Genomic DNA, 12,627 nt, shown 5'->3' with positions numbered 1-12,627 from the left:
TGAAAAGCGATTGACCAAGTGTATAGAGCTCCAAGGAGATTATGTTGAAAAATATAAAAAAATTTACCCAAAAAAAATTGTTTTTATACTTCATTCTAAGGAATGAAGTATAAGCATTCTCAGAATTCAAACGCTCATTCCACATTGCAATACTTTACAAAAATAATGTAATTGGGAATGAGTTATTTTAAACATTTGCAAGCGTTTATTACACAAATTATGGCCAATATTCATTAACCTCAGAATTTGTCCTACAGTTTTCCCCTAGATGCAAAAAGTAGGGAAAAGCCTAGGGATCACTTGCACGTTATTTTGATTATAACAGTATACGCGAAAATAGGCACATCGATATTATATTCTGGAGTGCAACAACTTGTGGAGACTTAATTTGTGCATAGAAATTTTTCAGTGTGCCTTCTACTTACCCTAGCTTGGGTAATTCTAGGGAAATTGAAGGGCTTTCTCATATTATATAGATTTACACGGGAAAAAATAACAAAAACATAAAATCCTTCACAATTTTGCGTATGAAATCAGTCACATGTGCCGTGCAGCCAACTTTTTTTTGGTAGGCCTGTGTGTGTAGAAATGTTTAGGCTTTTTTCTGGATTTTGCATATAGACAGAGAATGGAACAAACTTCTATGATGAAAATAACGTCCAAAATGTCCCTAGGTTTTTTCCCATGTTAACGCAAGACCTTCAATTTCCGTAGATTTATCCTAGCTAGAGGAAACGGTAAGCACACTGGGGAATTTTTGTGTACGAATTTGATCTTTAAGAGTCACAACATATATTATTATTATTTTATTTTTAAGTAAGGCGAAACATTAGAAGATAAGCAGTTAATAACTTAGATTAAGGATAGAATGTAAATTTTATGTACAGAGAGCGGAGGCCCCCAAACCCGTAAAAGGGAGAGATTAAATATATACTACACACACACACTCATAAACATAAATACATACATACATACACACACACGCGCATGTTTGCAAACATACATACATACATACATACATACATACACACATAAAAACATACATACATTGAAGCATTCAAATCATTTTTACTTCTTATATTTTTTTTCAAATTTGACCTTCCGTTTCTAAAAATTTGATTTATTAATAACATTTTTAACTAATTCCAGAAATCGTAAGTTTTAGTAGAGTCAATTAATAATTCGTTCATCAGTTCACAACACTAAAAGCATTGAACAATCTTTTTTATTGAAGCATTCTAGTAATTTTTGCATTATAATTGATTAAAATTGGAGAATGCATTTCCATATATTTAATTTATTACTTACCTTTAAAACTAATTTCAACAAAATAGATATATATTTACTAGTATTTTTTTTTCAATGAATTTAGATACTGATTTCACTTTATAAGCATCAGGAAAATTATATAATTGTAAAAGAGGTATTCCAAAGAAAAAATAAACTTTTATTCTACAACCCAAATGCGAAGTTACATACGGCCCAACATTGGCCCATAGTCGGCAAAAATATAGCCGAAGTTTGGCTGCCATTATAGCGCCAATGGCGGAATGATAACTATGGCCTGCACTTGGCAGCTAAGGTTTGGCTGTCATTGTCGGCCCAACATTGGGTATCAATACTGCTATACTCTAAGGTCTAAGGATATGACAAAAAAGATATTAAAAAATAAATATTAATTGATTGCGAGTACTTTGAATATAAATATTAATGGTCCTGTTTAGATTGCATACATATATTACATTTTGCACATTATATTACAAATAAAATTTCTAACGCTACGGGGTATCGAACCTACATCTATATACCTAAATCTATCGCCTAGCAGTCGGGCGTTCTATCCACTCCGCTAAACCCACAAGTTGAAACTCTGTGGAAAAGCCATCCTCATAAGCTGCAGTTCTGAAAAGTTAAAGAACCAAATTTTAAGGTCTCTTTTTCTAATTATTTATTATTATGCGACGTTGTGTAAATGTAAAATACACGAAATATGAACAGGAATATCGATACAATAGTTTTTAAATAAATAATTGAAATCGATTACAATTTTCCTTCGCGTAATATTTCATTTTTTTCCGTTTTATCCTGCTTTACAAATTTTTGCAATGACAGGAAATGTAATTTTTGATAAACATTGAAAATTTTTAATGACAGAACTTAACAAATTTCATCGTGAACTTTGACAATTTTTCAATAAATTTTTTTTTATCTTTCGTGTAAGATTTGTTTATTAGGTGCTAAAACTGAAAAGTTTCAAAGACTTCCTAATATTTATAAAATATTTATAAAACGACGAATTTTCAAGAAATAGTTAAATATTCTATAAAAAAGTATACTCAACTAAGAAGGTTAATCTTAAACTAATAAAAAATAGAATTGTTACAGTTTGAACCAAAGAATTTTCTTGGTAAATACTTCAATTTTCAAGGCAAAATGTTTAATAAAAGAATTAAATTTTAACCAATTAATTGAATTTTCAATACAAAAAAGGAATTTTCATACAAGCTTTATTTTCTACCCAAAAACAGCTAATTTAACAAATGTGTACTTGAATTTTGAACAAACAAAAAAACACACATTTTCAATAAGGATGTTAAATTTCCACCATTTATTTCCATGGCTTACTAAAATAATGAATAAGACTTTGAGTCATTGAAATTAATCTTTCAATTTAAAAAACCCTATCAATATTTGCAAGATTACATGATTTTTCCACTTTTTCCATATAATTTAAAAAAATGCAATCACCCTGCCAAGTCGTCCAGGTTTTGTGTAAAAAAAAGAATTAACTTACGTTATGTCCAATTTGTTTTCTAAATCAGCATTCATACCTTTCGTGACAAAAGTTATAATTAGCCTTTCGACTGAACTGTACTTCAATACATTTGTCCAATTTCACTTTAAAAAAACTTTAAATAAATTATTTTAAAAAATCGATTTTCAAAGATTTTGAATTACATGCTTAGAAACTTTTTTAAAACTTTGAAAGGTTTCAAGAGAATGAAAGAATATTCTTCAGATCTATACGAAAATTTTAAAAGATTTTTTTATATTAATTTCTTGATCCAATTTAAAAAGATATTAAAATTTTTTTAAACATTTCTATAAATTCCGCGAAAAAATTCGGAAAAAAATATTTCCGAAAATTTACCAAATATTTTTTAAAAATAACTTACATTTGTACTCACATTTATAACACAAAAAATAAATTTTCTACAAAGATTAATTTTCAAGCATTAAAAAGACAAATTAAGTAGTTCAATTTTCAACCCAAAAACAACGGATTTCGAAAAAAGTTTAATTTTCAATAATTATGTTTATTATTTTTCACCATTCTATATATCTTTCAATGGTATGTACTTAAAGAATGATTGAAATTTTGATTAATAGGCTCTTAAATTAATCTTTGAATACCAAAAAAACAGTAATTTTTTCAAAATGTTTAATTGTGCATAATGCGCGAAATTACCCACTCTGATCTTCTCTACCGACATTTTCAAACTGGAAAAATGCCGCCCTGTTTGACCGCTCAAGTAGAACCGTCTATCCTCTATTTCAGTTCGTAAACTGGCCTGAGTAATTGGGGGCGCTTTATTTTAGTTCGCAAAAGCCTCAGGTAATAGGTTACACCGGCGAAAATCGTTCAAAATTAAATAGATGAGATCGCTTATCTCTCACCTGATCTCTGGTACTATGAAGTTTTAAAAGTTGTAAGTTTCAAATCATTTCTTCATAAGTTTGAATCGAAAACCATATTTTCGATAAAATTCATTGTTCTAAAAATTAATGAATTTAAAGTTCCAAAGCAAGTTCTTTATGATTTCCTGATCACAAGTGGCAACAAAGAACACAACATTAAGGATCAGGCATGCGGAATGGCTGCTTTCAGATGTCTCTGTTCAATTCGTTGGAGTTTGTCCCGGGAGAAAACCTTTAGATGATTTCGAGGATAGCTCAAAACCACATAAGAGAGGAAAACTGCTCAAAATTCAGGAATGTTATTCTAACTCTGAAATACAGAGTGCATTCCTGAGTATTTTGCAATCATCTGGTAAAACTAAAATCGCTAATGACATGAGTAAACTTTTGTCAAATGATGATGATGAACACGATGAATTGCCTGACGAATTGAGTGAAAATCAGTATGAAGTTATTCGTATTCAAGCGAAAGTTAAAAATACTGATATCTACCCACCTTACAGGAGCCTAGCAGATGCCAAAAAAGGTGCTACCCCCCAGAATCTCATATTATCATAACGGAAGAGGGTGTGAGTATTAACTCGTAAGCCTTGCTGGATCGCACAGTATCTGGCTTGAATTAAAATACCTGGAATCATACCTCAAAATTTAGTTGACAGACCTAATCTTTTAATGAGTTTAAGTTCAAAGCATGCATGTGATGGGGCATCTGGACACAATCCATACAACCAATCTTTCACTGATCCTAGTAAATCTGATGCAACCATCTTCATTTTTTCGATGGTGCCGTTAGCATTGGAGATGATAGACACGGAAATTGGTAGATGTTTGGCGATTTGGAAAAATCCACATCCTGGGTCACCAAGACTTTATAGAAGCATGCGATGTCGCTACGTAAAGGAAACGAAGGAGACTACTATCTCTGAAGTGTAGCAGATTCAAGGAGAAATCGATGATCTTAGCGATTTAACTATGGGACAGAAATCTAGATACTGAAGTAGAGCATCCGTAGATATTAAAAAGAAGATTTTAGCTGACAATATCCAAGATATTAAAGGGCAGAATCTTAGATATTCAAGAAATATTTTTTAATTGTGCAAAAATTACCTGTAAAGCATGCCATTTTCTGTAAAATGCAAAAGAATGTTAATATCACAGTCCTCTGTTTTGAAAATCCGAATCCTCAAGCATTCGGCTTTTTGCATAATTATAAGATTTTTGTGTTAAACAGATAACACACTGTTCAAGGCTAATATGAAAGATGCCTGTAGCTGAGTCCTCATTTTCTTGAGAAAATTATAACATATCCAAAAACATTTAATCCATTTTCCACCAAAACTTATAGTTCAATAGATATCCGAAAAACCACAATACACACGATGAAAGCTCAAGATACAGACAAAATCTTTTGTCGCCACGCCACATGTCAGCGACCTTGCTCCGATAAAATTGAGCTTTTTTAATATCTTAGATATTAACTGTTAATATCACATATTTTATACTTTCAATATAAACAGATATTGCCCTTTAATATTTTGTATGTTGAATAGAAGATATTAGATAGTGTGCCGTAATATCTATATATTATGGTTAAATATCAAAGTTTTTAATATCTGCTTATCAATATCTATTTTTCTCCGTGTGGTTGACGGAAAGGTTTTCCAAGAGCTTACTGGAACACCGTCATCTTCGTTATGTTATATACGATCCGCAAAGCCCTCCATGATGAACAATTTGGAAAAAATCAAACTCTTTTCTGTGAAGATCAAAATCTTATCTTTTGGTCTCTCCACACTACATGCTTGGATGCGCTTCATGGTATGTATAAATTGTATAAATTTAACAAAATTTTTGGAATAATTTACTGGAATTGGCTAATGAGTGAATGCAAAATTTTAAAGCAATGATTTTGCTTTTCGGATCCCTGAGTTCAAATTTAATGGTCATTTAATTCAGAGAGGTCGCATTCCATCCATAAACTTGAACAAATTAATTAAAACACCAAAAACTGTCCCTGACAAATCCCCACTTACCCCTGCAAGGCAGCGCACCTTCGCTGGCTTCGTTATCTCAACAAATCAACAAATCTTTGAAGATCCTGAATTGATTTCAAGTATCATCGGAGTTGACAAAGTATTAATCGAAAAATTCGGCGTTATTTTCAAACCTATGGCATCAGGAAAGAGAATAGACATTATCAAATTCGGAGAATATTTCCAGCAAACTGCAAAACTTTATGTCATCTTATATAGTTGGTTCTATATGCCTGTGCCAGTCCACAAGATCCTCATACATAGCGCTAAGGTAATTGAAAATGCCCAACACTGGCTCAACATTGGGCCGATTTAAATGAAACATGGTTTGCCGTGGTAAAAGTGACACTTAGCCCAGTAATGTACCGTCACTGGGCCAGACTTTGGCTGATCCTCGTGAAACATGGTTCCCCGTACTAAAAGAGAGACTTGGCGCAATAAAGTGCCAATACTGGGTCAAGCAACGGTGGAGGATCGGCAAATATAAATAGCCAATATAGGCTGTCAGCACTGGCTCAACACTGAGCCGAAAAAAGGCCGATATTGGACCAATAACATTAACCGATCTTTGGATGCCAAAATTGAATCAACAGTGGGCCGTGTATTGAGCTCCGGAAATTCGCACTTGGGAATTAATAGCTCAAATTGAATTACATAACTTTTAATTATCTTTAATTTAATTATATTATTATATTAATTAATTATGCTTAATTGTCAATTGATAATAATAACGGTCGGAGAAATTCCACAGTGTGGATAAACTCCAAGCACTGAATTTTTAATTCTTTAATTAAATAATTAATTTATGTTACTTAATTGAAAACTTCTGAAACTTAATCTTTATGTAATTCAATCTTTTTATGAGTATACATATATAATTTTATATTTTTATATTTTTATATTTTATACATATATAATTAAAAATTTGTCATAAGGACAACCGCAGGATTTCGCCGGGAGCGGACGCTAATCTGAAAAATTATATATTCAATATTGTGGTACTTTCTATTTTTTTTAAACTTGAACTTTAATTTCTGAATATTTTTATTGTTTTCAAAATCATTCTAGAAACTTTAAGTTTCAACAGAATAAATAAATATTAAACCATTTCAAAACAAAAAATCAATAAACAATTATTTTATATTGAAAATTCAATTCATTTAAAGCTTTGAACATTTATTTTCATTGAAACATTCAAATAATGTTCACTTTATATATTTTTTAAACTTGAACTTGTTTTTGTTTAAATATAATTAATTATAAGGTTTTAACTGATTCTAGAAAATATAAGTTTTAGAAGAATCACTTTAAATTAATTAATGAGTTCAGAACATAAAAATCATTTAATAATTATTTTCATTTAAATGTATGTACATATAATTTTAAAAATCAAATTTAGATACTTATTTCACAAGGACACAAGTACTAGACAAAATCCTTGTAATTGAAATATTTGAAGCAAAAGATAAATTTTTATCATAAAAATAATAGCCAATATTCAATTACATAACCTCGATGCAAATAACCAATGTATGTTAGTTCATTGAAAACAAATTATATTCAGTCATTTGAAAAACAAAAAACAATCAGTCAATAGTTAGTTAATCGGTTCATAACATAAAAAACAGTAAGAAATTACTTGCATTGAAACATCGAAATAATCTTGACCCTATATTTTGTGGAAAATTTGAAGTATCAATAATCTTTTGAAATCATTCCATAAAAACTTAAAACACATTGATAAATATTATTCCAGTATTTTTATTCAACTTTTACTCGGGTAACCCCGGTTATACATCATAGCCACGGACTAAGTCAAGTGACTGATGAGAGTAGAATGTTATAAGTTAATTCAAATAATTTAATACGATGGTTGAAACCTCCTGCGATGATGTTGTAGGTATAAAATTACGAGCGGCCACGAGCGTTGGAGGTGACGTAAGTCACCTCTAGATGCTTTCTTAGAGTTACCATCTGCCACTCCACTGGTTTTTAGTCGCTCGCTTCTTGATTATCAAGAAAGTTTCTTACAATGCGACATGTGTTTAATAAAACCGCCTCTGACCTGCTGCCAATACCCTACTGACTCCTAAATGTTTAAGATGTCAAGTGCATCTTGCGTGCGCATTGCCTATAGCCGAAATCACAATGGGATGAATAGATGCATGATTCACATTCCACCGCATGGTCTTTACTTCATGCCTTAACTCGCTATACTTGTGGAGCTTGGTTGTATGGGTTGACTGCAAATTTTGGTTGAGCGGACAACCAATGTCGATTATGTAGACTCTTCCACCTTTTTTTCTCGCATCAGGATGTCAGGTCGATTAGCCTGGATGCAATGATCCGTTTGGATATTAACATCCCAATATAAGATGTAATCTTCACTTTCTAAAACGGGCATTGGAATATATCTATAGAAGGGCATCCATTCTTTTAATAGTCCTAGGTTTAGGGCAAGTTCGTGATGTATAATGCCCGCTACATCATTAAGTCTATGCGTATATTCTCTCTGAGCCATTACGCGACAGCCATCAATAATGTGCTCGCTGGATTCGTTGGTATCTCCACATAATCAGCATCGGTCAACCACGTCTTGATGTAACACGTGTTTGCGATAATTCCTGGTGCTGACAACCTTGTCCCGTATCGCAATGACGAATCCTTCCGTCTCTGGATACAGAACACACTTTCTTAGCCAACTATTAGATGCCTCACTATCCACTTCATTTTGATCTAACGTGTTGAGGTGTTCGCCATGGATGTCGTTCTGCCTTCATTGTATTTCTAATTCCTCTATGGTTTCTGCCCTGATATTCAAGGCCCTATCTGAGGACAAATTTAAGGGCGTGTATTGAAGATCCGCTTGACAGGTGGTACTGTAAAGCGCAACATTTCGTTTGCTGTTAAAATAGTCTCCCAACTGTATAACGTGTGACTCACGCAGTTTTTTGACATCTACAACGCCCCTACCCCTTAAATGTCGTGGTAGGACTACCCCTTCAATCACTGAATTTCTGTGGTGCATTCGATACTTCGTCATTTCTACGCGAACAATTCTGTTTAACTTTTCAAGGTTGGTGTTAGACCATTTTATGAGCCCGAAGCAGTTCGTGAGGACAGGGATAGCATATGTGTGGATCGCCCTGGTTTTGCTTTCCGAGTTGAGAAAACTCTTCATAATTAATTGGAGTCTCGTAGTGAATGCAGTCGTTAGGCTTGTCTTAACTATCGTATGTTGAATACCCTTAGATTCAAGAATGCCCAGATATTTATATGATTCGCCTGCAGCCATTTCCTCGATGTCATTTTTGAAATCGTTCTCTAACTCTGCGATTCCTAATTCCTTCTGATTAAATGCACTGTTCTACAGTTATCTAGTCCGAACTCCATGTGGATATCATTGAAAAACTGCTTTGTGACATCGATCACTTGCTGCAGTTTCTAGTCTGAATTAGCGTACAGCTTCAGGCCATCCATGTAAAGAAGATGGGTCACTTGATCACCATCCTCATTATCATAAATTCTGAACCCATGAGATATGCTGTTTCGTGTTTTTCTCAATGGATTTAACGCTAAACAGAACCATAGTGCGCTGAATGAGTCTCTTTGAAATATACCCGTCGTAAAGCGTATTGATCTAGTTATCCTTGATTATCCATGATCAAAATACTTGATTCTTGTACCCCAGAGCCTCATCGCATGGCTTAGGAAGTCAATAATTTGTGGGCAGATTTTGTAAAATTTAAGATTTTAAGCAAATAGTCATGCGGCATGGAAGGAAACACTTGCTTATAGTCAATGTATGCCATGTGTAAGTTCCTTTGATGCTCATGAGCTTGAGTCATGGCAACAGCGTCTATAGTGGCTAGATATTTACAGCCTCATGAGTTTTTACAACATCCTTTTTGTTCTTCTGTAAGAATATCATTCTCGTCGCAATGAGAATTTACCTTATCTGCAATAATAGCTTTAAGACATTTATAAATTGTTGGAAAACAAGCTATCGGTCGAAAGACAGATGGATTTTGAGCGTCTGGTTTTTTTGGTATCATATACGTAGTACCTTGGAGCATAAAACTTAGCATCAGATCTGGGTGTTCAATGATCTTCTGAAAACACCTTGCCAACGCAAGATGCACACTCGTCAGGTACTTGTATTATTATAAAAAAAGGCAGGCTTATACTGCCCAATATGTCGAAGGCATTTTTGGTTAGAGTTGAATTTTTATTCACTCTGAGGTGAAGTCCAAGTGTCTAACCAACTGAGCCACCGAGGCTCTTTTATTATTTTATTATTATAATTTAATAATATATAATTATATATTCATTATTTATTTATAATTTATAATTTAATAATAATAATTATTATTATTTATAAACGCTCGCGACTTTGTTCTGGGCTTCCATTTCCTATGCAACCAGCGCTCTCTCTCAGATCTTGTAACTACTTCATCCATTCCTCCACCTGACCATTTTCATTTAGAATCCATTTAATTCTCTCTTCTGTACTCTCCTCTCCCCCTTCGCTCTTACACGACTCTCTAACACAATCAAGCATGTTTCCTGATCATACCTACATACTCTACAAACATTCTCTTCTTCATTCATTCAATACCTACATGCTTTTACACCTTCTACCATGCTGAATCTAACTACTCTGCTCCATTTGATCTCGTTTTTAATCTTTTTTAGGTACTCTTGTTCACCCTGCCCCTATTAACTCTGTACCAGCTGTTGTACCTTGAATCTGCGATTTTTTCCCATCTTTCCTCACCTTGTCTTGCCTTCATCTCTTTCTCTATTTCCTCCCACTCTGTACCCCTCTCTTGTATACCACATTCACGCCTCATTTCATAGCTCTCCTCCTCCCACTTTAAATGCCCCACGTTACCCCTCCTCTCTTTATCCATGACCTCGCGGGCACACGCTTGTGCGATTTTTCTTTTCTCTCTGCTTCTTAAATCCTCTTCGAAGTACCAGACTCTTTTCACTTGCATCACCACTATTTTTTCTCGTCCTATTTCTTCCCTCAGCATATAACCCGGACAACTCCAACTCACTCCCAAAGCCCATCTCAAAAATCTCTTATGCAAACTTTCAATTCTCTTGTGTTCCAATCTCTTGTATTCCAATCTCTTTCTCATCTTCCATTCATACTTTAACCTACTTCTTTTATTTCTGGAACGCATAATCTTAGACTTGTTCACATTTATTGTTAAACCCTTTTCTCTCACATATTCTTCGAACACTCTCGTCAACAAAATCATACCTCTTTCATCATCCGCTAATAGCACTACGTCATCTGCATATGCTAGTGAATACATGTTGCCCGTTCCTAATTTTCTCCCTCCTTTCCCTTTTCTCTCAAAACTCTTCTCGAAATCTGCCAGAAGAATACTAAATAGAAGTGGTTTCAAAGACACACTTGCGTGAGCCCCGTTTCTATCCAGTATTCCTCACCTTTCTTATCTCCTATCTTCACCCTTATATTAGTACCCACAAAATATTTCTTTTATTCTCTCGATTAAACCTTCGTCTACTCCTTTCTCTTTCATGGCTTTCCATAACACCCTCCTGTTAACTGAGTCAAATGCTACCTTACATGCATAATTCTTAATGCTTAAATGCTTAATTCTGTCAACAAAAAATGCGACTAGCTTCCCTTTCTTCCGCCCTTGATTTCTATTGACTATATAGTTGAGCACGTAGACGTTATCTATGGTTCCCATCCTTCTTCTTAAACCCATTTGGTTGTGGGGTATATTTCCCTTCTTTTCCACCTGTCTTTCCAAGCTCCTTGTAAGCACTTTTACATAAATTTTATGTCCCACGGACATGAGGGTGATACCTTTATATTCCTCCACCATTTTCGCTTCTCCTTTCTTAATCAACGGTACTACCAGCCCTGTCTTCCACTCATACGGCTACTTTTCTCTTTTTCATACCTTGCTGCAAATCCTCCACATCTCTTCCCTGATCCCTAATACTCCATTTTTCAGTGCTTCATTTTCCAAGCCATCTTCCCCTGTTACTTTGTTACTTTTTAACCTTGCAATCGCCTCATTCACATCATCCATACAAATCTCGTCTTCAATGTCCTCGTTTCCATCGACCACTTTTCTTCCTTCTCCCTATACCCTATATTCCACTACTCCTAGCAGCCCCTTGAAGTGCTTTGTCCACTATTTCATTTCTATCTCTTCATTTATATCCTTCCTTCTTCCTCTTCCCCTATTTATCAGTTCCCATTCCCTCCCTTCTTTAACTGCTTTCTCTACCTCTTCCATATACCTTTCTTTGTCCTACTAGCTTTTCTCCTTGATAATTCTTTCGTGCCCCCTCTTTCTCCTGTTGAGTTCTCCTTTTTCCATTTTACCTTTCCTCCATTTTCTTACATTCTCCTTCATCCTATATTTACTCTCCCTGCCCATTTCCATTCTAACAATCGGCCTCCTTATTCTTTCTTCTGCCTCAATCTAATCTATTACGGTGTCCCTTATACCCTCATACGTATATTCACCTTCTTCATCTCCTCTGGTATTGCCGTTACAAATGAACGATCCCGCCACTCTCCTCTTCTTTATCCCATACTTGTCCCCCTTGTTCCCCGGTCCATGCATTCAAATCCCCTCCTATTAGGACCAGCCTCTCATCTTTCTCCTCTGTCCATTTTATTATTGTTCGTCACCCTCCCTTTCACGTGCTCCTTTCTTGCTGCTTCCACCTTCCACTCATATGCTTTTGGTAATATTTTTTTATGCCTGTCCACTCTTTCTCATCAACCCACGTCTCATTCATCATTATCGCATCCCATTTCTGAACTGATCCCCAAAATCCTTTATTCTTGTTTTTTAGTCCTGACATGTTCCAGAACGCTACTTGTACGTCGCTC

At 34.4% G+C, this 12,627-nt stretch overlaps 1 protein-coding gene across 1 annotated transcript; it reads right to left on the bottom strand.

The window, feature by feature from the left end:
• Positions 1 to 11,224: 11,224 nt before the first annotated feature.
• On the bottom strand, positions 11,225 to 11,602 carry LOC117171124. The gene has a single exon (XM_033358177.1). It carries the CDS (start codon positions 11,600 to 11,602, stop codon positions 11,225 to 11,227), a length of 378 nt encoding a protein of 125 aa, XP_033214068.1.
• Positions 11,603 to 12,627: the final 1,025 nt, after the last annotated feature.

Source organism: Belonocnema kinseyi, chromosome 4 (genome assembly GCF_010883055.1).
Source record: "Belonocnema kinseyi isolate 2016_QV_RU_SX_M_011 chromosome 4, B_treatae_v1, whole genome shotgun sequence".
NCBI lineage: Eukaryota > Metazoa > Arthropoda > Insecta > Hymenoptera > Cynipidae > Belonocnema > Belonocnema kinseyi.
The sequence above is the reverse complement of the archived record's forward strand: the minus strand, read 5'-3'. Positions and strand labels throughout refer to the sequence as shown.